At 43.0% G+C, this 26,654-nt stretch overlaps 1 protein-coding gene across 4 annotated transcripts in view; it reads left to right on the top strand.

Moving 5' to 3' along the window:
• The window catches only part of PDZD2 (PDZ domain containing 2), a 202,826-nt gene that overhangs the window by 45,564 nt on the left and 130,608 nt on the right, over positions 1-26,654 (top strand). For all 4 annotated transcript variants that reach the window (XM_038123276.1, XM_038123273.1, XM_038123274.1 and 1 more), the window contains one exon: positions 19,817-20,632. In XM_038123276.1, coding sequence (XP_037979204.1) covers positions 20,154-20,632 — 479 coding nt within the window. In that variant the 5' untranslated portion in view covers positions 19,817-20,153. The remainder of the gene's footprint in view (positions 1-19,816; positions 20,633-26,654) is intronic.

Here is a 26,654-nt window from a genome sequence, read left to right as displayed (position 1 = left end):
CTTGCAGCAAAAGGAGGAATAATTCAGATATTAGAGAAGAAAATTCTGACTGTAAGGGTTGGGGTCACTTAGCCAGACAGGCTGGGGAATCCACGCCAGTGGAGATTGTTGTGCGGAATTTGCAGGGATGTGCCATCTCTGTCCAACACTATTTCAAGCAGGGAGGTTGAGCAGAGGCCCACTGAGGTACTTTGCAAACTAGGTTAGTGTGCTTTCTGTGACAGAAAAAGGGCAGTCAGCCTTTGAAGATGGTTATACTAGGGTAAAATCAAGAAAGCAGAAGTCTTACCTTCCTTTGTCCTTGCCCAAGACAGAAAAGTGTGTTAATGCAAAGAATATTTGACATTAAAAAATTATGTACAACCAGAGCAGAATAAGATCCAGATCCCCATGGCTGCAAAAAGTCGCTTTGATTTTTTTCCAGACCTTTGGGTTTCTTAGCAGCAAGTTCTCTGCCTAAGGGCTCTTCAGAAAATGGGTAGTCTAAAGCTGGCAGGTCTTAAGATAATTTTATATTTTTCTGCTGAATGTAAGTCCAAGAAGACATGTAGTAATCGTGATAACACATTTACAGCTGCACTGGAATGCCCTGACCCTAAGCAGGTCATAAGCTTCAAAAACTAACTGTTTTCTGTGATGTTAAAACAGCATTTATTCTTTGGCTTTGTAAGGCTTTATAGTTCAGTAGAGTGTGAACAAAAGTGCTATTTGGTGCTTCAGGAAGATTTTTCTATTTATTACTGCCCAAGATATCTCTTATCTCCAAAACAGAGATGACTTTTGAGGTCTCATACTCTTCAGCACCTGGTTGTACATATTTGCACAGAACTGTAAATGAGATATTTCCTTCCACTGTTGAGTCACTCTTGTCCAACAAGTGGAATATATGTAAGTAAAACCAAAGATTTTTTTAAAGTCATTATAAAATGGAAAGCTGATTAATGAGACCTTGAAACTCAGTATCCCCAAGACACAGTTCACAGCACTGCATGCAACCTAGTTCATAGCAGGCAATAAAAATTAGAGGTGACTTGAGAGTGAGCCATTATATATTGTGTTTGGAGGGAAATTCAGGCTCAGGCACACAGTGCCTGGGTAACAATACATACAGGACAGCAGACCTATGGTAACTGGGGCTCAGTCATTGCCTCTGACAGACAGTAAGAGGTAAAAATGAGGCTATTGTGGGGCTCCTGCCCTGCTCGCTGCCAGAGCATGGTCCTACACCTTCCCTTTCACAAACACTAATGCCTCTGTGGCCAGGTCTCCAGCCTGGGTGATTCCCTGGGACAGTGGCAGGGGTCCTGCCCCAGACCAGCTACCCTCTGAATCCGGGAGTTGGGATGAGAGAGCATATGAGGACATTGTGCATTCCCAAACATGCAGCAAGGAGCTTGCTCAGCCATGATGACTGGCTTGGGCACTGAGCTTTTTTTCTAGATAGATTGTCAGATTTTGAATTTCTACTTTCTCACCACTCTCATGACAATAAATCTTTTGTGTAGCTTCCAAGACAGAAAAAATTGCTTATTGGTGCCAGATGAGGTTTGCTTCTACTCTAGTGACTTGCAAAGTAAGCCTGAAGTTTGCTGAGGCTGCTTATGGTTTTTAGAAACCATTGCTTTTAGTATGACGAGTTTGGTTTCTAAAAGCCCTTTGAGGGGGTTGAAAATTCTGCCTTCAGCCTCCCAAACCACTGCTGTGGTTCAGACTGGTGAGGCTGTTCAGTCATGGAAAGTGGAGCAGGATAGGTTTTGACAGCAGCATCCCAAAGTAATGATGGTAGGAAGGGAGGGTGGAAGAGGGTAGAGGAGGGAGAAGATGTGTGGAAAGACAGTGACTGGTTTTTTTTGTGTGAGAGAGAGAGAGAGAGAGAGGGAGGGAGAGAGAGGGAAAGACAGAGAAAGAGAGGGAAGACTGAGTCTTCTTTGCTGGAGGAAAGAAATCAAAACCCCTCTCTGAGGGTGTGGTCCTGCTCTTGATTCACCGCATGCCAGTTGAAAAGGGCAGCCCGGCTGGATTTCTGTCTGCTGTCTTAAAGAAATCTCTGCTCTCTGAAGCATTTGCTGCCTTAAATGTAAAGATTAGCATCACAGCTCACACTCCTGAGACGTCTGAAGCAGAGGCAGACTGGTGACCGCTCACTTGATCTTCATTAAGCTGCATGTCACTGGTTTTACCTGAGTGTACTGGAGCTGTTCTGGGTTGTGACCAAGCTGTAGTCCCTTGTTTGTTGTCCTGAACTCCCAAGTTGAGGTCTGAGAGAAGGGGTTTGCACTCCTGCAAGTCCCTGCTGCCCCGAGGGGCTGGTTAAGGCCTGTGGGTGAGCTGGTGCCCTAATGAGCTGTGGGCACATGGATAATGAGGCAGAAACTAAATCTCCCACATCTCTGTCCATCTTAAAATTATTAAGTGCAACATAATTTATCTGAGCAACCTTATTTTCAGCATTTTCTTCCCTCTTCCTCTCCAAGTGTTGTACTTCTGCTTTGGAAAGAACTCTGCTTTATATTTATCCCTCTCATATGATGGTCCAGAAAGCTTGCATGCATCCCCTTTTAAAAATTTTTTTCCCTAAGTACAATTAATTTCCAACTAAAGGCTAGCAGTTTCAAAATGAAAATGTAAGAATGTGGTGTTCTAATGGGAGAAGAGAAGCTGTGAGCAACCTGCCTATCCTCAGGAGAACAGCAAGGCTGGAAACCCCAGGGATGAGTAGTTGAGATGGGTTAAACAAGGGCTTAATTTTTTCTTTGAAAAATACTATTACCTGGTGTGTCAAGTCTATTCAAAATAATCCAAAATATCTCTTGGCAGATTATGGCTTTAAGAAATCCCATTTAATTCTGCTTCTTTCCTTAATGGATTCCTGTTACGGTTTACACTTTTAGGCTTTCTGTAGAAGCAGGGCAAAATTTCTATCTGTGTGTTTTGTCTGTGGGGAATAGAGAGTCCATAAATTAGCTATTCCTTATGGGAAACGCCTGCAGTGGAAATTCCTGTGGGACATTGTTCCTCTCAAGGGGAAACATCTCCTTTTCAGGCTTTGCTCCTGCAATGCACATGGGGCTTTCTATATTGAGTTGAGGACCGGCTGGCTGAAGAGGTGTGGTCACCAGCCTTGTTTGCAAGAACAGTATCAGACACCCAAACTCTTCAGATTTTTAAGGCTGTAGGTAGGGAAAAAGGCAGAAGAAAAGATAATATTTGGGGATTTCTTAGTATAGTTCTCTGGAACTTTAACAGGAATTTAAATATGATATTCCAGTGAATATGTCTTTTTAAAATACTGAGTTTTCCCAGTGGATGAGAATTCCAATTTTTTACTAGCTCGACTTTATTGTATTTTTAAGGTTTTCCATCTTGAGGCTGGGCATCTGGGTTCAGTTTTTGTTTTATGAAAAAAGCACTGGGACATTTAAATAATTCAAGGGAGAAATTATATGTGCTCAGCAAACAGATGTCAAAAAAATGAAAGAAGCTTAAAATCTAGGCCTCCAAAGTCACTTCCATATATTTCCTTTTTAAAGAATGCATTTTTAATCAGCTTTTAGAAACAAAGTGCTGTGCTGACATATACATACTTACCCAGTGTTTCATCATGGGACAGAACAAAGAAAGTGAAACCAATGTTACAAACTACTGTATTATAATATGCTAAATAAATGCTATGATACCAAATTGGCTCACCTGACAAAGCCCAGACTTACAGGGCTGTTGTGTTGTTGTTTTCCAGATGATGTGAAGATAACTGAATGAGTTTCTATGCTTTGTAACAACAGGAGTTCATACAAGGGCTCTGGTGGCTCTGGTAAAATCAAAAAGGGAATTAAAGAAGAATACCCTTTCCCAGGAAATACGATCATTGTTCTCATTGTAATTTGTAATCATAATTTCTGATTTATCTTTCATAGTCTCGTTCAGCACATTTTGCTGAAATAATTTCAGGGGTGAAGTTTGGATTGTGGTGTGTCTCTGCCTCTCTGCACACAGCGCAGCTGTAGGAAGGTTCCTGCCCTGGGTATCATTTAAACTGCCTGCCAAAATACGAAGAAATGCAGTAATCTGAAGGGAGTCTTGCATGTTTGAGTAGAATAATGGAAAAAAAGTAGGTGAAGACAGACAGAAGAGGACCTTGCCCTCCTGAGGTTGGCGTTGGAGGGGTCAGCCCAGCTGCTTTTGAGGCTGCTGATAAAGCTGCTGTTGCCACACGGTTTCTCGGTGCCGCCACGTCATTAGTTTGCATTTGAGTTTGAGGTGTTTCAATCCCGGTTTAGCACCTGGGTGGAGCTCTGGACAGTCTGATCTCCAGGGGCTGCAGGTTTTCCTGAGGCGCCTGGGAGAGCAGGGACAGTGGAGGGTGACCACTGTGCTGTTGCCTCTCCCCTTGGGGAAATGCCTCCACATATCGCAGTTTCCACTGGGCTTGGAGCCAGCTAAGGAAGATCTTTGAAGATGACTGAATAATCCAGTGAGGGACAGAGGCTGCTACACCTTTCACTGGCACCTCTAAGGGCGGATCAGGTTCAGTGGAGCAAATCTTCTCCTGCCACTCACTGCCATCAGTGTGAAGGTGATTTCTGAGTTTGTCACCTCTCCTCCATTTTCATTTTGGTGAAGGGGATTGCTCAGGTTTTATGGGATCTTTTTAAAGTTGTGTGTGACACCCTGCTCCTCCTCTCTTTACCCACCCTGCCCAAATTGAACCACACTAGCAGCTATTGCAAAAGAAATGCTATTTAATCAGGTCCATGCTTGCTTGCTGCCAGAACAGGAGAATGTGTGACTAGCAAAAGCAGGGAAGGTTGTACCTGCTTTCTCTGGCACTGGGTGAAAAGAATAACACTTTGTCATGCTCTGGCTTTCCTGGCTGCTGGGTTGTGAACACTTGCTGGCAACTCTATGAGCTTTCCTGCTTGGGAAGAGTGGTTCTTTCTGCAATTTCAGAGTATTTCCTTCTCTTGGTTGTTTTTCTTGTTGGCTATGAGTCTTCCCTACCTGTAGGTTACTCATAATAAAACATTAGTCACCAGTAAAACTGATTTTTTTTTTTCATAGATACATATGATAGCAGTGATATGGCTACGAAATAACTTTCTTCAACAGCATCTTAATATGTTGCTTGCGATGCTGGCATGACTTTGAAGCTGAAAGTGTTTAAGAAAAGTATTTTCAAATACAAAGAGTTGGGTTGATTTTTCTAATGCTGAAGTATATGCTGAGCATTGATATATGTAATATGGTCTTTGGGAATATTCTGGTGACAACACATACCTATTTCAGCTCCTGATCCCGAGCATGTTTCTAAGAACATGATAAAACAGATACATTGTAAGTCTGTTGATATGAGCAATATGACTTAGTTCCTTAAATGTTTGAAGGATTAATACTTTAATTTTTGATAACTGGACTTCTGCCTATGCTGCACTTACTTTTTTCTTTAAAAATATCCCCAAATGTGTATTAACTTATAATATACAATGAGTCCAATATTGTAGTAGCACTATATTTAGTTTTAAAAAGTCTGTTTGGTTTAAATAAGGCTCACTTTGAAGCTTGAGCTTAATGGTAAATTTGGGGGAAAAACGGGGCTGTGTGGTAGTTCTGTTTTCTGTCTTTTCTTTTAGTGGTTATATCCTGTTACAGAGAATGATTATGACGAGAGCTTATGTGGGGGAGTCAGCTTGTTGCATGTTCCTAATCTTTGGCATGTCTCTGAAAGCCTGCCTAGCTTCTTTCATATATGATCTGCTGTTACACCCATCTGAACAACATAATACATGAAAATGCATATGATGTGTCTTTAAGTCCTGTGTGTGATTAATACACCAATACTGTTTGGGATAGTAAAGATTATTGTGTGTGTTTGCTCTGAATGGACTCCCTCTTTTGTTCCTTCAGCCCAGTGAGAACATTGACTCAGAAACTTGAATATTTAAAATGCCTGAAGGCAAGACTTTGCTCTCCAGGCTTTGCTCCTTGTCTTTGCAGAGATGATGACTGCGTAAAAGCACATGATTAGATGATGCATTGAATCTTTATTTATAGAGCATAACATTTATTAATGTATTTTTAATTGGGGCTCAATTCAGCATTGAAGTCTTCTAAAGCAGCAAAGAGACACACAAGAACTACCATGACAGCAAGTTCTGTGTGTAAAACCTTTGCCCTGGACTTTGTGCAGATTTAGTGAGATGGTATGTGGTGTAAATGTGTAGAAAATGAGTGTCCTGAACAATATGTGGTGGCGACAGCATTCTTGAAGACTCTGCATGTCTGGGCTGCAGTATTGGAGTATGATGAACGTTGTGTGCAGGCTTTCAGGAAGGCAAGCATCTTCTGAATTTCCCCTGACAACACAGGCTCTGCTGGCTGGGGGTAGGTCCTACACTTGTGGCAGCAAATACTTCACAATTACCAAGGCTAGGTAAAATCCCCCTTACATTCTAAGAAGCTTGCTCTATCTCTAGCTGCACTTTCCCCTCCTTCTTCACAGACCATTTTCATTAGGGCAAAAAACTCTGTTTGAAAGGCACTAGACCAAAGATTGCAGTGATTACCTCATCTAGTTATTTCTGGAACCAGAGTACCATCCTGGGCTGACTTGTGTGGAACTTCAGAAACAGCCATAAAATTCAGCTGCCTCCAAAAGCATGATCACACATTACTTGAGAAAGGTCAGAAGAGGCTTGGGTGGCTTCCAGATCCATGTTCCAAGAGATATGAGTGCAGAAAGACATTGCTGCTGTGATCAGTACTGAGGCAGGTCCTGTGTGATATCTTAATCAATGATCTGGACAAGGGGAATCGAGAGCACCCTCAGCCAGTTTGCAGATGGCACCAAGCTGGGTGTGAGTGCTGATCTGCTGGAGGGCAGGGGGGCTCTGCAGAGGGATCTGCACAGGCTGGATCCATGGGCCAGGGCCAATTCTGTGAGGTTCAACAAGGCCAAGTGCTGGGTCCTGCCCTTGGGTCACAACAGCCCCCTGCAGCTCCAGGCTGGGACAGCGAGGCTGCAAAGCTGCCCAGTGGGAAAGGCCCCGGGGGTGCTGGTCAGCAGTGGCTGAACGTGAGCTGGAGTGTGCCCAGGTGGCCAAGAAGGCCAAGGACATCCTGAATGTGTCAGCAATGGTGTGGCCAGCAGGAGCAGGGCAGTGACTGCCCCTCTGTGCTGAGCGCTGTTGGGGCTGCACCTCAAATCCTGCTCAATTTTGAGTCCCTCAGTGCAGGAGAGACACTGAGGTGCTGAAGTTGGACTCAATGACCTTGGAGGTCTTTTCCAACCAAAATGATTCTATGAAAGAAATGGATGCTCTGATCAGCATCAGTAGCATCTATTCTCTGAGAGGTGATAGCTCTTGCTTCCAGTGAGTTTCTAGCAGCAGGGTTAACCTTCAATTTGGGAAAGAAAAATTCAGTCTGGTATGCATGCTTTGGGAGGCTGCTGTAGGGAGTTCAGCTGGAGGTTAAGAGGACAGAGGCAGCAATGACTGTGTTATGGTTCAGTGGTCTGTGTCCTTCAGAGGTCACAGATGAACCCTTTGTGCCTCAAGAACCTCTGAATTGATCTGAGAGCATGAATGGGAACTAAATTAAAACTGCAGAGACTGAGCTTCCATCTGTGGAAGTCCTGCTGTTGGCTGTGGTCAAAGCCATGTCCTGGTTTTAGAGGTGCATTCCCTAGAGGAGGTGATGAACAGTCAGCTTCATGTGTGCTCTTGTCTGTCAGGGCTATATGGAGGAAAGCTGAGCTCTGCTGGTGTGTCAAAGTGCTTCACACACCTGAACCAACCCTTCATGAGAAGGAGTGAAGAGTAACTATGCAGTGTTGAAGAGAAATGCAGGTATTGCCTCCAGGTAGATATTGGCAGTAGAGATGTAAACTGCTACCTGAAAGTCCTTTGGTTTTTCACCTACCAGCTAAGTGGGAAATGAAATAACATTGGTGATGAGTAAGTGAGCAGTGTTACGGGATCTGCCTGTCATTGTCTAGGATAAGTTTTGGGAGTAGACTTCTGAAGTGGCCTCTAGAAAGCAAATTCAAGCTGCCCCTCTTCGAGAAGAGTGGAAAAAACTCTTTATTTAACAGGCAAAGTACTCACAAACATGAAAAAATAAACAATATTAAACAATGGAATCTCTCGCTGTTCTGAAGAGATGGCAAATTCAGAGAGAGTCCATGTCGTGGGCTGTAGCTTGGCTCTCTCAGTCTCTTATCCATCCCTCTGGCACTGGAATGCAGCATCCCAGCCCCAGTGGGCTACAGGCGTGAGCTCCCAGGGCTCTTCGGGGTGTTCAGTCTGGAGCAGGGCTGATCAGTTCCAAGAAAAAGAAAAGCCACAGTCCAGGGAATTTCTCTGTCTAAGCCAGCTAAAAACTGATTAAAAGCAAAGGAGAGCTCTGTCCCACTGTCTGTCCATGCTGCAGACAATGCAGTCTGTGACCAGGAATGCAGGAGAGTGAGTGCAGTTTCTGCAGACAAACTACACACTTCTCTCCACTTCACTCTTGGAACCTGTCTTAGAGGTGCATAACTTATTTCTGGGCTAAACATGTGAATGGGGATACAATTCTGCCTCATGAAGTCACCCCAGGACACTGCCAAAGCCAAGATGGAGAGGATCTTCTCTGAAAGTCCTTTCCTAAGCTCTGCTTGGCACACTTGCTTGGGAGCACTCACAGCAGGCTGTTAATTATTTCCAGTGCTCAGGACATCAGATTAGAGATGATTAATGGATTTTGGGAATAGCAATGTGGAAATATGTATTGTTATATCTGGTAGTAGTAGTAGTAATAATAACATTAACAACAACAACAACAACAACAACAACAACAACAACAACAATAATAATAATAATGATGTTTGTCTTAATTCAGACTTATGGGAGAATTGAAAACTATTCATTTATTTATTTATTTAAAATTTTAGCCTTTCCAGGAACACGGTGAAATCCCATCAGTCCACCTTCTAAATGTATTCATTTTGCAGTGTTGTAAGCTGTTGTTTTCTTGGTGCTTATCAACATTTAATTTAAACAGTTTGTTGGGGACATTTGTTTGTTTAATATAGAATCACAGTATTGGAACATGAGATGTTTGTGGTTTGTTTGTAATACCAGATGCATGACTCCTGCAGACAATGCAGTCCAAATTTAACATGTTATTTACATTTTCTTGTTTTATGAATAATTATTGCAGAGATCTTTCCCACAGGAAGATCTTAAGAAGAGTGGAAGCATTTAAAAATAATTACAGATCTACTTTTGTGTCTATTTTAATATAAGTGTTGTTTTCAGAAATTACTGGTGTGTATCGTAAATTTCTATAGAGTGTTCAAAACATTACATGGAAGCCCAGTCCTTCAGGAAGCCTTCCAGTTGAGACATTTGGAGTTTTGGCTATAAAGGCATAGGTAAATAGAGGCTTGTTTCATAGTCGTACAGGAGTAGGTGACATTAGCAAGGGCCTTTAAAAACCGTGTGACTTATTTAGGTGCCTAAATGTAAATTTGAAGTCTGTTACTTATATCCTTATGCCTGTAGTTGTGACTAGTTTTCTGTGTGAAAATATGCGTGTGTGTGTGCACATGCGTGTGTGTGTGTGTGAGATAGGGCTCTGCTATTTTCAAACTTGGAAAAGGGTTGTTTCTTGGAATCTGCATACTTAAAATTAGATTTCCTCTGTGGTTACACAATTGTAGAGTAAATCCAGAAAAGCATCACTGACTTAATTATGTTACTGCAGATTTTTACTTCTATAAATTATGTCAGAAATGAATTCTGAGTACTCTGAAAATTCATAATGGTGCTTCCCAGCATCAGCTCTGAACTCTTCAGTAAGTGGAAGAGATCCAAAGGATGATTAGATATGTTGATGTACAGAGGAGGCTGAATAATTGCAGAACTGGATGGGTACCATTCTTCAAGAAACTCTTTAAATAATTCTTCATCATTGAACAAGCTTGCAATAACTTGGTTCCTTAAACATGCTTTTTTTTTGCTATCAAACTGAATAGTCTTTAGAGGCTGAGAGGTAGATAAGTAGTTTTAATGATCTGACAGATAAAGAAGTTTGCTTTGCTATAGTCTGGGACACTAGATCATGTGAGAATTAGGTGATTTTTAGTCTTGTCTGAAGTAAGTTGTTTCATTCTGGTTTAAATTAATGCAAAAAGGCAAGCCTGTCTTACTTCAATACTCAAAATTATGTTGAGAATAAGAATATTGGAAAGATTTAGAAAATTGCTTAGAAATTGAAAAGCTTCATTTTCCCACCTGACCTGGACATGGAGAAGAGGCTGCTGGAGACAGTTTGTGTATAAAGAGGGTGAGGACGAAAGAGAATAATTTGATCATGCTAAAGGGCTTCTGTATCAGTATCAGAAAGAGTTTTAGATTTGATCCTCTTGTTAATAATGGATGGCCAGACAGATACTTCCTCCTCTGCTGTCTCTTTTTAATTCATCTGAATGATGGTGGAAAATGCAGCCCAGTGGTTTGAGCCCAGCTGTCTCTCCAGTTTAAAAGCTCACTGTGTCTGTCTCTGAATCTCCTCTTGCAACACAGCAGTTTTGGTATGTTGAAAAGTGCACTTGGGAGGTTTCCTTACCAAACCAAGCAGGTCAAACAACCTAGTTATTTAATACACAAAAGAACTAAAACTGTGAAGCTGTATCATTGCAGCCCTGGCTCAGCATTTTATTGCCATCTGCAACCCAACTGGTTTTGGTTATCCCTGCTTTCAGAGCAGGGCTGCCTGCATGACTGCTCACCATCCCAAAATACATCATATTTGCTGTCCCCAGAGGACACCAGCTTCTTAAACATAGGCAAGACTGCAAGGGCATGCAGTGAGGGAAGGGCTTATGCTGCCTGACCTGGAGTGGGAGCTGGAGATTTTGGTCAACACCAGGGTTCACAGCTTCACTGTTAACTGCTGACATATAGCAAACGTGTTCTTCTGCTTTCACCTATTCATGTTATTTTTAGTAATATTAATAAAATTCCACCATGTTCCTGGTCCAGTGGGAAATACTTTCCGGGATATCACGATCCCTGATTTCTGGTATAATTTCACTTGATATGTTTTGGAAATTTGTCTCTTTTTATGAGCTTGCTTATGTTGTATGGACATAAAGAGGAAGGAGGAAGTGGATGGCTTCAGAGCTCTAGAAGGAATAAGCAGCTTCTACCAAGAGGCACTGGTTGGTTTTGTGGGAACAGAGGCAACTCCTCCTGAGCAGTGCTGCTGACAAGGGCATACCCTATGGCCTTTGAGGTAATACTGGTGGTGGAAGCTGCTGTGGACTTCACACTGTCCCTGGACTGAGAGTGATCCAGTCCTGCAGTGCACTTAGAAGATCTGGAGCAAGGGGAGAAGGAATGAGGAGAGCCTTGGTGTCTTCCTGTCCACCAGTGGGACGTGGTGCTTCATGTGATGCTTAGTAGTGGGGGCACATACCGTCCTTATGAAATTTTCCAGTGGCCCTGTGCCTACAGGAAAGCTTCAGATGAGACTGTATGGCATGCCTACTCTCTTGCAGCTCCATTCCCTCTTTATAAAAATAGACACAATCTCATTTCCTTAAGGAAAGATTTTACTAATTGCCGGTGTTATGGGTATTGTGAGAGCACCTGGAAATAAATAACTCCTGTAGAGAGCTATTTGGTGGCAAGATTTTCAAAACAAATCCAAGTATATTATTAGGTTTTTACCTAACTGTTGTGCCCAGCTTTAGAGTATAAGGTTTCCTGCAAGAATTTCACATTTCCATGCTTGGCTGTTTCAGTGCCCTCTTGGTGAACTGTTCCTTGTTCTCAGGGCTTCCTTGGGCTGATACTGTAAATGTCCCAGCAATTACTATGTTTGATTTAGTAAGTCTAGATGTTTGCACTGGTCTTTTGATCTTTAATATAGTGGACATAAATACTTGAAAATCAAAGCAGTTAAGAAAGCATTGCAGGGAACCTGTCTGCAAGAATTGATACAGTTTCACCACTGCCTTTATTTAGCTATGCTATATTAGATTTTTTTTTAGTGCCCAGTTTGCCTGGTTAACTATTTTAAAGCAGGTTTCATCTGATCATATTCAGATACCTCTACTTCACTTGGCCACACTTTTCAGGCAATGGAGCAGAAAGTGCACTTGAAAGATGTCAAGCATCTAGTCTGAAAATAAAGACCTACCTGAGGCCAAATAACTATTTTCTCCTTAGAGGGCCTGTTATTCTCCTTTGGCCAGAAATGGAGCCCATGGTGACAATCTCAGATGAGGATTCAGCTGATGTTAAAGAATAAACATCCCAGTTTTAATAGTCCAGTATTCCTGTTGCTTACTTGTGTGGAGGTCAAACCTGAGGCTGTGGTTTGACTGCACAGAAAATCCAGCTTTAGGGCTCCTACAGCTGTACTAAAAGCATTGAGGCCATGAAATATAAAATGCTGACTGCTATAAAACTTGCTGTCAATTCAAATTTGTTCAAAATCTCTCAAAGCCTCCCAGCGTAAGATTTAAATTTTTATTGCCAGGTCAAATATCAGAAGTCTTCCTATGGCTGGCATAAAGCTGACCTGTAAATGTGCACTCTGGCTAATTCAGCAGAAACATAACCGTGTGCCTGGATCTGATTTGTACCACTGGGTAATCCAGAATAAAACAGATTTGCTGCTGTCCTGAAGGATTTCAGACCTCAGACCATCACAGCAAAACCATCTTTAAACAATAGTGTGTCTTTTAGTGAAAAATCTTGATTCAGTTCCGAGGTGGTTTTTTTTTTCCTATTGTTGCCTTTTTTTTTTTCTATTAGTTTCTAACTAATAAGTAGAAGCTACACTTGAATAGAAATAAGTACATGAATGTCTTTTGCTGGTAGTAGATTTATTTCTCTGGTGCTGAAATGCCCAGATGACTTTAGGAAAACACATACAAGGCCTTCATATATATATATATTTATATATATATAAAAAGATTTACGGTATATGTCAAACATAACCTTTAAAGCAATTATAAAGTCATCTCACTCAGGGGATGAAAACAATTTTTGGAATAACTGTATGTATGTTTTTCTGGAAGTTTAGGCCAGGCTGGAAATGCCAAAGGGGTTATCCTGGAGGATTGGGTCTTGACCATTTGCACAAATCACCTTTTAAAAATCGGTAATGGGACATTTTAATGACCCTCTACATTTCTGTTTCCCCCTGTGAGACAGTGATTATTGGAGCTCTTTATATCATTCCTTTGAGGACAACATAGGAAGAAAAAGCTCAATTTGTCAGAGAAGAAAAAAAGCTTATTGTTTATGCACTGAATATCCACATATGCTTTTTGACAGTTCCAGCCTCAACTTATTTAAACAAAATATTCTTATTTTTCCATAAGCAGTCATTTAAGACAGCTTTTGTGCTGCCTTAACAAAGCCTCAAGGAAGAAGCCTCTCTTCACCTACGTAAAGTATGTTTAACTTGGTATTTTGAACTAAAAGACTGGAGATGAGGGAAGAAAGTGAATTACTTCCTGAGCCATAACTAGAAACTTTCACTGAGGAATGGAGAAGGAGATAGCCAGTTTATTTACGTGGGTGGTATTTCAGCCTTTGAGAGCACGTCTTATGTGTACGTGCTGGGTGGAACAAGGGCAGGTAAAAGCTGATTTTTCTGGCTGTAAATACTCCAGGGATGAAGGTGAGAAGAGCTGATAAACACTAAGAAGAGCAGAGAGCTGTAGAAGCTGCATGTCTGTGGGTATAAACTGATTATCAATACATTTAATCCAGAATACAGACCATTTCCAACTATTCAAAGTGTTGGGGCAGCTTTCCAGCAAAATATCAGAGATGTAAGTGTTCTTTACTTCTATTTGAAATTCAATGAGTTTTATTGATTAGAGCATGAAAAAGTTGCTGTGATAGCTGTGGTCTGGATTTGACGATGCCCAGGAGGATCTTTGTGGCTGGTGGCACCAGGCAGCTCCGCTCACCATATGCTGGTGGCACACCTTCAGGAAGAGGCATGCACCCAGGCTGTAGCCATGCAAAGTGGCTGGTTGTTTTGTGGTTGGATGGAAAGGTGTAGGACTTGGCTGTTGGCACTGCTGAATGGGAGGGGACCATGCTTTTATCAAGGTTTTTGCAGCATCTTTTTGATCCTCTGGGAGCATCTGACCCAAGAGCTTCTCTTCTGGCAAAGAAGAGCACCTGTCTTGTGCTGTAGGTTTGCTCTGGGTTCAGTCCATGGGCTGCCACAGCAGTGGGATGTAAGCCTAAAACCAGTACTCAGCATGTAAGAGTCTTCTTAAGATTAAGTTCCATGAAAGGCTGATCCCCTTTGTGGGTCCCCTCAAACTGAGTGGTCATGCTGTCTCTGCACCATCATGATCCTTCTATTTGAGCAGGATTAATACTGTTTCCATAATGCACTCAGTATATTAATTGACATTTCCCACCCCAGTACTTTCCCAGTCGAGATGTTCTGTGCTTGCAAACATCCAATCTGCAAAATCTTAGTTCACTTTATTCTTGAAACTGCTAATGAAAAATCTCAATAGACCACACTACTGAGATGTAGGTAAGATAGGAGATTTAATTACCAGAGAGTGTGAATCAGTAGCCTCAGAGGGATTCAGAGCAGCCAGGACAGAATCTCTTAGGTGGAAAGTTGTCCCCAGGAACAGGGACTCCTTTTTGCAAGACAGGGGACTTGAGGCCCATGAGGCTGCCCGTTCCTAGTTCTGGCTTGTTTTCCTCCAGACAAGTCTAGGAAATTCCAGTGTGGGCATAAAATTAGAGTATTTTGTATATAGGTCTGAACTTGATGCAAGGCAGGTGGGGTGGTCTGGCAGATCTGTCACCTACAGCAAGTAAGCAAGGTGGTGGTGACTCCATGAAATTTTCTCACATGGGTCTTGAGTCTGTTTTGTTGAAGTCAAGAATAAAAATAAATTTCTTCTTAGCCTTGAGGTTTCCATTTTTATCAGGCAGGTCTATTTTTTCCCTTGATGAACAGCTTACCACCTTTCTATTTTTTGCTTCCATTGGCAATGGACACCTGAGTCGCTCTTCTCACCAGCACAGAGGCGTTCAGCTCAGTGCTGTGCTGTCTGTTACATCTGGAAGGAGCATTTCCTATTTATGCTTGTCTGGAGTAATTTTTCCAAAGCCAGAAGGTTTTGTTTGAGAATATCAAATCCCTTGAAAGTACTGTATAATTATCTACATGATTAATTTAAGTGTCTGCCGTGGCTCTGCAGTGAGCTCAGGGGCGTAGACAGGCAACCCGCAGTGTATGGATGCCCGCAGCTTTTCCTGTGGGGAGAAGGAATGGGGTTTTGAAGGCTGCCTGCCTCCGGCGGCGTGGAGGGGGCCGTCATCCTCTGTCTCTGGAGGGATGTATGTGCATGGAGGGGGAGAGCCCTCCAGCAATGCTGCTAAATTAGTGATGGATGAGTTTTGCGTGGGATGCAGATGCCTTTGAACGCTCCAGACGGCTAACTGCAGGATTGAAGCTGAAGTCAACATCAGTGCCCTTTACCAATGCAGAAGAGATTTGGAGACTTGAGCTACAACTCTGAGCTGCTTTCAAGGAGCCCCAAGATCTCCAGGGACCCTGGCACTGCTTTTGATCTGGGGATAGTTGGCAAAAGACAGTCCATAATATGTCTACCCAATGTCAAAACTGATAAACAGCTGAGAACAAAACTTCTTAAATTATTAGGTAAAAGGGGCCTCAAAGAATAATCTGGTTCTTCTCTAGAGCTTGAATAGGTTTTGAACCCTGTATGGTCAGTGAGAGCTGTACCAAAGTTTGCTGTTAAAGCAAAGGGTGTCATTGTCACAAGAGTGTCATTGTCATAACTCACAGGATGATATTCATTAAATGACCTCTTACTGGACTCTCACTAGGACAGAAAATGATGTTGAAGGAAGTAAAAGTAAGAGGGATTGAAATGGAGAGATCTAATGTTTCTGACAACCCAAGAACTTTGGCAGATCTCTGACCTTCTGCAGAGACCATGAGTGTTGGAGACTCCAGCACCTGAGATGGTGCTCCCAGGGTCTTGATATTCTTCATCCTTCCCAGTGTTACCTAACCATTACCCTAAATCTACCTGGATGTGATTCACATAAATTTACTCCATCATGGACAAGAGGAACAGACTGCTTTTCTCTTCATGGTCACAATAGGGCATGGTAAAATACATGAGGACCTTTAACTTGTGCCCTCACACCCTACCTGCAATACTTTTTCCTTTCTAGCAGGCCCTAATTTTTTTTAGTATTTCCTAGTAATTCACACTTTCAAGACTGGCAAGTCATGTTAGAGCTCTGTTCCAACGGGGCAGTTTTGCTGCTGAGACCATCCCAGCCCTGTGTGGAGCTACAGAAACACTTCATATGCCTTGCTACCTTTGTCCCCACTGACACATCCTGGGACAATGACCCTTTTTTTCTCCAACAGCAGGAGATTGACAGGAATGATTCCCTATAAACCCTGGAAAATATTCAAAGCCAAGCTGGGTGGGGGTCTGATGTGGTGGAAGGTGTGCCTACCCATGGTAGGGGGTTTGGGACCACATTTCTTCCTAACGCAATCCATTCTGTGATTCTGTGAAAACGCTGCATCTCTTGCCAAAGATTTGCCTCCTTACTAAGTGAGATATTCCTTTTGTAGTACTCTGCATTTGTCCTTGATGAACTTTATCCTAATTTTTAGAGTATGTTTTTCTGATTTTTGCCAACATATTTTAGATGCTAATCCTGTTCTCCAGTGTGTCTGCAGACACACCCAGCTTTGTGTAATCTGCAGATTTAATATGTGTACTCGCTTTCATTGTCCAGGTCACTAATGAATGGGCTGAGCAGAACTAGACTATACAGATCCAGCAGAGCTCCACTTTCAGTGTCCTTCTGTTTCACAGAATGTCATTAATAACTACTCCCTGGGTATGGATTTATAGTAGTCTCATTTAATCATATTTCCCTAGTATATTTATGAGAAAGTTGTTTGAGACAGTGACAAAAGCTATAATAAAGCCCAGATAAATGATATTCAACAACTTCTCCATTATGAAAGAAATTAATTTGATTTCACATGAATTTATTCTTGCCTCTCCTGTGTCTGCTGCTGCTTATATTTTTGTTCTCTTCCACATACATGCAAACTATTTCTCTGTTTGATTTGGAGTTTTTAGAATGACTGATGCTAGATTGATTGATGTCACATTTTTCTGCTCCTTCCCTTTCTACCCTTGAAGACAGCCACTGTGTTTGCTGTTGTCCTTATCTCTGGCCCCTTACCTGTTTGAGTTCTCACAAGTGACTAAGCATCTGAGATGGTTTTAGCTGGTTTTGTAGGAAATTTAAATGGTGGTTTTTCCCACTCTGCTGGACTGGAAATACCTTAATAACAGCCAGAGAATAGGATAGTATGCCTCTGTACTGATACTGTGTCACACTGTGTACTAATCCCCCGTGCATAGTTGGTAATTTTAACAAGGACTAAAGCAAAACTCAAACCAGTGTTGCCTCTTTTGGTGTCATTTTTCAATAACTTTCTCTCTGAGCAACATTTTCAAGGATTGCCTTCTTGGTATTAATATGCATATAAAGGGTAACTTTTTCTAATCTTCTGCAAGTTTCATTTCATTTTTATACCCTGATGTTTCTATTATTTTTGCCTATGTGTTCACACTAATTTTTTTAACTTGTGCTCAGTAACCTTTTAGCATTCTTTCTTCTTGTCTTTGAGGAAAATAAAAAGCTTGTGATGCTGCCAAGTCTTCTGATCCTTCTTCATTGAGATGCTATTGTGCTTGTGCCTTTTAAGCACAAAATATTGTTTCTTTGAGAAACTACAGCTCACCTTGATTTCTTTTTCCTTTAAACTCTTCTCCATGAATTATCTCCTAGCAGGTTTTTTTTTTTTAATGTACTGAAGCCAGGATTTTCTGTTTTGTTATTCCCAATTCCTTGATTTTACAGGCATTCTTACATGAGTTTCTTTCCACCTTCTTACCCCCAAAACATCTCTCTTTGGACACACTTCCCTGCTGATTCCTTGAACCCGTCCATTATGTGAATATGTTGCTCTGAAGGCACCAGGACTTTATATTTCCTACTGTTTTCCTTTCCTAGTAGATATCTCATGCTTCTACTTTACCATTGAGTCAGCTATTAACAGGTTCTTGGTTTAGGGTTTGTTGTGCCTTCCCCTGTGTTTGTTTTGTGCTTTCTTTATTAATTCTTCATTATTAAGATAATTTAGTGGTTCTTACTCCTCCTGCGTTCTGGACCTCAGAGCAAGTATACACATCATTCTCAGTATGCCAAGAGATTCTGCCTCTACTTTTTCTTTGTTGGTCCACATATAAGGTATGCATTTTTAAATCAATGTTCCAGATCTAGGTCTTACTACAGTAAGTTCCAGTTATGTCATTTAAATAATTGCTTTTGTCGTAAATATGAGATCTTACATAAGACTTAAGTTCTCTGTTAAAAAACCCCACATATTCAGCAGTGTTGCATTAGGTTTAGAGGATTTAACCTTATCTCCTGATCAGTCTGTGTCTGTATTACCTTGTTTTAGATGTGTGCCTGAGCAGTTTCTGTTTTTATTCTTCCCCTTTTCTTCCCTGTTTTTCCTGCCCTGAGCCTAACTCAGAAGTCCCTCTCACTAAGCAGGGGGCCAGTTCCTCCTTTCCTAAGCTGACGTCTATCCCCTTTGAGCCGTTGGTATAACATCAGCCTCTTGGTGAAGATGCTGGTGTCCTCCTGTACAAGCATCACGTGGTGAGCTGTCCTTGTCCCTGCCTGAGCTTTCTTGGGGTTGCTCCTGTCCATCTAGGTACTGTCCCACAGCCAAGGAGATGGCAGAACTTTGGATACAGCTTCTAGGCAGCAGCATTTTGCAAGAGCCTTCCTCTACACCCATTCTTTTGGGATTATAAACTCTTCCTACAGCTTTTCTACCTAACGCAGGCCTTTCATACACATCCGCAAGAGCAGATCTCCAGGCTGCAAGCTCGAAGCTGCTGCTTTCTTTGGTTTTCCTGATGCACAGCTCACTGAGCAGCATCCACTGCTAGAAAATAAAGCCCTGAAAGAATCTGGTCAACTGGACTTCACTCATGTCAGGTTTTTTTCTTGTTTCATAGATCCTAATGATCCTGGCAAAAAAAGCCCCTGTCTCGCCCTGTTGCCTGCTAACCCCCGTCTCCCACTGACTCCTGGCTGTCTGTGTGCCTCCCTCTCCAAACTGCAGGAAATTGGGGAATTCATCAGCCCTATTCTTTTCCCAGGAAACTGGACTGTCACTTCTCTTAGATGCCTTACCCACAAGGTGGCTGTGAGCCGCTGCTGGCACGAAGGCAGGGACCCCATTGGCGTCCTCACCGTTCGTGTTTGCTGCTGCCCATCCCTCGTCCAGCTTGGTGGGGGGCCAAGTCCGGGAAGAGACCGGTTTAAGCCTATTCCAGCCCAAAATCACTGGCATGGACGGCAGGGCTGTCAGCTTCAGTCGCTGGTGAGGCCGGTGCCCTCCAGCGGCCCTTGGAGAGCAGTTGTGTCTTCTCCTCTCCGGTCAGAGCCCCGGAGCTGCGGCAGGAGCAGCCCTTGGGCTCTGGAACCCGCGTTTCACCGCCAAGGTCAGGAGCTAATGGTGACCTTTTATTCCCTTGCTGAGGAGAGCAGCTGGTGCCCTCAAGTGGTAAATCGCAGGAGGAGAGCGGCCAGGCCCTGCGAGCCGGCCTTGGGCCGCCGGGCCGGGGCAGCCGGGCGCCTGCTGCGGTTCGGGCACTTCTAACCACACTGTTTTGCCCTTGCAGGACGAGACGCCGTGGTGATCGTGGTCGGAAGAGCGCTTTGTTCCCGACGGAGCAGGGATACTGGCGGCAGGCAGACCTGGACAGCCACAGACGCTTGCAAACTTAACCCACCAGCCTGTTCATAGGGCCGGTGTAGCGCCTGGACACCGAACATCTTTCCTTGACTGTGTTCTTGGTCTGGAACCCCCCAAAAATCTCCGTGAGACTAGATGGAGCTTGCTTTGGACCTGCAGCCCCGCTCCAGCATGTCCCCAGGGGCTGCAGGGGGCCGCGGCGGACGACAAGGGAGCCGACTGGGGCCGGGGCTGAGGCCGTGAGGGGATGCCCAGGGACAGCCATGCCCATCACACAGGACAACGCGGGGGTCTTCCTCCCCCTCCTGTGCCAGTGGCTGCAGAACAGCCGGCGGGAGGGGGCCGAGGGAGCCGAGCAGCAGCTCTGCCGCTCGGCCGTCCAGAAGCTGAGCGAGTACATCCAGCTCAACTTCTCCGTGGACGAGAGCAACCTGCAGCCAGGGAGCTGTGGGACTTTGGATACGGAGATCTGCACCATGTACCTGGCCCAAGAGATGCGGAAAAATGAAGTCCTGGGCTTGAGCTTCGGGAATATCCCTGCGCTGGGGGACTATGGGGAGAAGCGTCGGGGAGGAAAGAAGAGGAAAGCGCATAAGGGGCCTGTGCTTGATGTCGGGTGCATCTGGGTGACAGACTTGAAGAAGAACAGCCCAGCCGGGAAGTGCGGGAGAGTGCGCCTGAAAGACGAGATTCTTTCTCTGAACGGCCAGCTGATGGTCGGTGTGGATGTCACTGGAGCAAGGTAAGGGTGGCAGAGCCACCAGCAGCAGCTGCCTCTAGTGCCACGTGGTGCAAGGCACAGTTGATACTGATGGAAGTCCACTAGAGGAGGTTTTGACCTTTGCTTTTCAGCCCCTGAGAGAGCCCTGGGTTCGTTCTTAAGGTCTTGTAGAAAATAAATAACAAAGGCAAATTGATAATTAGCCTACGTGTGCTACTCACACTTCCTCTGGAAATTTTCAGGGGTCACTGGGTCAAAAAATTATACATCATAATCACCAGAGGGGCTGCACTAAAGCAGGAGCCTTCCTGGGTTTTTATAAAAGTGTTTTCTTAAGCAAAAATGAACACAGATGCAGCAGCACTGGAAGATATTTTTACAGGTGCTCATATTTTTTGTTGAATTATTTCAGTTGAGGGAAGCGTTTTTGACAGCTAAATGTTGTCTGAGACTTTCTCAAAGCAAGACATTTTTTGTGTTTTCCAGTTTGGAACAACTTAATTTTAATAAATTCCCTTTGATTTTAATGCATTTGTTCTCTTCTGATGTCTGCTGACCCAGAAAACTTGAAATCTTTAAAAGTTCAAATCAAAAACTTGGATTCTTGCAGTGATACAGATTATTCTTGTGGTGGGTGGTTTTTTTTTTTGGTTTTTTTTTTTTTTTTTTTTTTTAAATTCAGCTATTCCATGCTGTAAAATCAGTTATTGTTCCAGTTTTGCTCTTTGTGGGCTGGTAGAGTTTCTCACATTACCCTTTGCAAAGGCAAAACCCTTACTCTGCTGTAGATGATGATGTAAAAGTTCATTCATACCTGAGGTTACAATGTTTCTGAGGGCATGAAATCCTCCCCCTCTTGCCAAAACGAAATTTATTTTGGGAATAGACATTTTGGGAAACCCAACAGGCTGGAGGACTTCACTTGAATGTGGCAGGAGTTTGGGCTGACCATCACTCCCAATTCTGACATGTGGCAAAATAAAAGTAGTGACTTCTCAATCTGTGGGTGCTGAGCAGCTCAACCTTCTATGGTTTTACAGGTGTGACAACAGCCCTCTGTAATTCCTAGCTTGTGATTCAACAAGTGCATATATATTGGCACTGTGGCAGTGTCTATCAGTGGCACCTCCGAATTTGAGTGTTTATGGCAAAAGGCAGTTAGTTTGCTGTTTCCCCTTTGTCACGTCACTGTTTCTAAATACAAGGGAATTGCTTGCAGTGGGCAGCAATAATGTTATCTTATTAATAATGCAAAATGAGAGATAATAGCCACTGAAGTTGAAAATATTTGGATATCTGTCCTTTTTGGCCTGTCTCTGAAGGCTTTATTTAGGGCTTGTTCCTTTTGGAAAGCTCTGTAATTAAACCAGCAAGCTGTGACTGCAGCTAATGGGAACCAAGTGCTCCATTTTCCTTACTTTTTTTGGCCATTACAAAGGCATAGTTTTGGTAGTGTGGAGCCAGTGTTGTACTTAAAATCCTGTTTTAGAATATTCAACATCAAATTTAGGCCAAAATTTAGGACATTTCATAGTCAAAACCTGTTTTATTTTCAATATCCAAAGCATCCTCACCTAAGTTACTGTTGACTGCTGTTTGACAAGGATGATGTTGATGGATGACAGTTTGGGACCTTGAGGATGCTCCCAGTTTGGAGAGCTGGATTTTCCCATCAGGGAGCTGTCTGGCAGCTCCAACCCCATGTTCCCACACTGTGCATCCAGAGTGCTTGACGATGCTTTGAGAGTCTTTCAATAGCTTTCTCCACTGGGGTGCTCAGAAGGGACATAATTCTGTCTAGCTGTACAATAGGCTGAAAGGCAACATCAGCTTGCCTTCTGGAAAGACTGCTTCCAAGAAGAAGCTTTCCTAGAGAATTCTGTATTGCTGCTATGGTGGAAGTAGCAGAGCCCTTTTCCCCTTGGTTTTTCAAGGTGCTGTTGGGGCAGGACTGCACACTAAATAGTAGTTCTGACTCAGTTTCTGACTGCCTAATTATTCTCTGGCTGAGTGAGGAACACTTCCAGGTCGATACAAGTGGCTGTGGGCGCTGTGATTTGTGGTGTGATTTACTTAGTGGAGCCTGCATATGGTCATTGAAAGTAAAATACTGCCTGAGCTCCTGCAGCACCAGGTTGGACTGGGCAAGCAAAATCACTGCTTGTGTGTTTATTCCACACCTGCCAAGTGTTCCAAGGCAGCCCCATCTTGCCTGATGAAGGAGTTTTTCACACTGATGCTATGGGGAATCTTCTGATTTATTCCCTTAACAGTGGAGGATTTGTCATGGGGGTCTCACAGCTCTGTCATTTCCCATCTCTGCAGCAGGGTTTGCAGAAGGGTTCTCACATACCCTGGGCTTCATGTAACCTCAGCTCAAGCTCCAGCCTGCCATCTAAACCCTCCCTGTTCCAAGAGGCTAAACTAATACACTAGAAAACAAGAGAGAAGAGGTGAGGGCATACAGTCCCTTCTGCTGGCTATCCTATGGATATGGTCAGCCTCTAGAGGATGCAGGGGCTGATGATTTGAGTGGAACAGATTTGGCAGCCCTGGAAAGACAGGGCTGTTTTGGCACCTGCCTGGTGTGCCTACAGATCCTCCCATCTCAGAGTGGTGATGGGGTCAGACACAGTAAGTGCAGCACAACACTCACTGGAGGATCCAGCTGTAAGTACCACTCATCTGTCTCTCCTTGCTAGTAAAGCTGAATGTGACTTCTTTAAAGAAAAGTTATATATTTAAATTCCACCTGATTTCCATGTAAACAGCAGAGACAGGTTGATTATTGCTGAACTTGTTTCTTTTATTTTTTTTCTTTCTTTTCATTTAGAGAAACATTATGCAGTAATAAAATCATTAAAGCTCTTTGCTTAACAGGGTATTACTACATAAGAGAGGAATAATGTAGGTGGTGTCATTTTTGGTGATGTTAGTGATTGAGGGAAAATTATTGCTCTCTTTAGAGTTAGCAAATTGTGTGTCTATCAAACACAATTGCAGGGAAATGAGCTGTATTGGAATACTGAACAAAGGTTAGTCAAAACTCTGCCTATTTATTTATCTTCTGTCTGTACAACTGTATCTCTAAAATACATGGGTTATGTTCCCCCAGACAACAACTTCCTATGTATTTTGGATCTACTCTACTCATTTTGGGCTATTACTTACTGAAGGGAGGCTGTTAGTATTTCCACAGATGACAGATGAATCCTTTATTTCTTGAACATAACTGAATGGAGCTTCATTGAGAAAGTCCTTGGAGCACTGCAAAAAAATTATTTTTTCATGAATATAATTCAGTTTGAAATATTTGATTATGAATTTCATCAAGCATAGCTTCAGTGCTTGGACACAGCTACCATATACATTTAATCTTTAAAATCCGTGCTAAGTAGATTTTCAAATTCATTCTTGTAGAAAGCAGAGTAAGATATATTACCAATGTTGACAGTGTGGTAGAAACATGAGTTATTATTATAATTTTGTCACTGAGAAAACCCAACCACTCCTTCAAGATATCATCTTTCCCATTGCCCAAAACTGCCAAATGTTGCCACATGTGGGAATACAGTCAGAGAAGTTTCTGGCTTCTTTTTAACCCAAAAACTGGAGTTGCTTCCAAAAAAACAAAGAGAAATATTTTGACAGCCATACCTTTGCACAGTGCTTTCTTAGTCTCTCCTCTTCAGTCGATGCCCAGGGGGGTGTTGCTAAGACTCCTCCTCAGAATAGATATGGCATGCCAAATTTCAGGGAATTTCAGGGAGTTTCAGGGAATTACAGACATGCTGAGAAAGACCTTCAGGAATCAGGTCTGCAATGCAGAGGGAGATTCAAGTGCCACTACTGAAGGCAAATCTTTTACTTTACCTGAAGCTGAGGGTCTTCAGTAGAGCCAAGGTCTTTCCTGAATGCTTGCTGCTGCTGCACATCTTCTGTTCACGCCTCCAGGATAGCTGGAACTATGAAGGTAAAGTCCTGCTCCTCCTCACACGTCAATACCATTAGTAGGTGTGTGATATATGGACATTCTAAGCACAGTCCTGCCTCTCTGTAAGTGCTAGCAGCTGATTACAGAGGACAATTCAAAATGTCCAACAAAATTACAGGTCTCAAAATGTGCATAGCACTTTGTGATGCCTGCTGTGGCAGTCATTAACAGTCCTGGGCTCTGCTGGGTGAAATCTTGATGTTCTTTGTCAAATAAGGGTTCTTGCTGGTGCTGGAAACAAATCATGCAGTTCTTGGCTGTTATTAGAGACAGATTCTGCCCTGAACAAGGGGTCTTCACGAGGGCAATCTTCTTTGTTTCTGTTCTGTGAGCCCTGCAGACAAGAAGCAGACCTGTACCTGCAGAGCAGTGCAAGTGCTGTGGGGCTGGGAGCAGTGAAGTATTTGCTGTGTCTGAGAAGAGCTGCTCGAAAATCTGAGTGTGATTTGAAAACTGTTTTGTCTGAAGACAAGCGCTTTCGAGGCACTTTTTTATTGAGATCCCCTTTCTTCAGAAGTTTGAATTGAATTATTTTTAAAAAATAAAATGCTTTGCTCCTGCAATAGAAATATTTTCTTGCTGGGAGAAACATCCTTCCCCTCCAAATGTGGTCACTCTGATATTCAAGTGCTCCAGTTTTTCATTTTCCATGGGGCACTGCTTCCTGCCATGCTGTGTCAAGGCACTGTCACTGCCTCAGGAGGCTGGCTGTCCTTGCCATGACTACTTTGTCCCTGTCCTGCCAGCTACAGCTGTCTCTGGAGCATCTGCAAGATTTTGTTACACTCTGTTACTCATTAGTGTGTTCAAAATGCATCCATGTGATGTGTGGGGTACTTTGGGAACTCCCTCAGCACATCAACTGCAGCCCTCAGGCCACATTTTGGGTAACAAATCCATTCCTTAGCAGGGTTGGCTGTTGGGGTGTATGAATGCCTCTGTTAGTGATGGAAAGAGGTAGTTCAGGTCTCTCTGCCTGTGATGGGATTGTGCTTTATTGGAGTTTTTGGGAATTTATCTTCCTGGCAGTGCATTCTCCTTTATACATCCTTTTTATTACAGAAAAATCACCCCAAGAAAACCATCACTGGTCATCACAGAAAGCTTTGTCTAACAACACCCCCACCTCCCAGGCACATCAGGTTGCATGGATCGATTGCTCTGCTTTACTGTGTTTCCTCACCTCCTTCCGAAAGCAAAAGTGCTGCCAACACAAAGTGCTGCTTAGTATAAGCAGCTGCTTTTCCTGGTGTTAGTAGGGCCTTCTCTTGGTTATGTCCACAAGAAAATATTTTTGTTTTAATAGGAAAAACAATGGAAATTTATCCTGTCCCTTTGCCCTTGGCCAAGGGGCAAACATTACTGTGTGAGTTCCTTGTTAAAATATTAACAGCACTGACTACACAGTGAAAAATAAATACAGTGGTCCTGGAGACTGTGGCCTCCAAATGCAATCTTAGGGAATGGAGTTCTCATAACTGACCTAAAAAATTCCCCCAACCTGGAATTCAATTCCCCAATTCTGTGGAATTGAATTAGTTTCCTTTTTTATATCATATTACCAATCTTCATGCTGTTAAGTGATGGATCAGGGCTCAGAGGTTGAAACCTGGGGCTTGTTATCATGGGCAAGGATGAGAAGCCTGTGCTGATGTGCCCTCCAAGCTGCCTGATGCATGAGTCCTGAGGATAGAAAATAAGCAGCACATAGGGATTTTGGCTGAGTGTTTTCTCATCCTGTTGAGCTGCTTGGAGCTGGGATACAGTAAATGTGTGCTGAACCTGCACAAAATGAGAGAAAGCCTGTGGGTGTCTAACATTTGCAAGGCACAACCTAAGTCTCACTTCTGAAGTCTGGAGCATGCAGTCCCCTCTGAAGCATGGCTGCTGTATTTTACACTGATAGTGGATATAAATCCCCTACTTGATAGTGGATATAAATTCCTCCCTCTCCCCTCCCTTAAAATATAGCAGGACTAAGAAACTAAGAAAGAGATGGTTTTCTTCCCTTCTTTTATGTTTCCTGGAAGGTATGAGCAGACTTAGCCA

The sequence above is a fragment of the Motacilla alba genome, chromosome Z, assembly GCF_015832195.1.
Source record: "Motacilla alba alba isolate MOTALB_02 chromosome Z, Motacilla_alba_V1.0_pri, whole genome shotgun sequence".
Lineage (NCBI taxonomy): Eukaryota > Metazoa > Chordata > Aves > Passeriformes > Motacillidae > Motacilla > Motacilla alba.
This window is presented reverse-complemented; position numbering and strand designations above follow the sequence as displayed.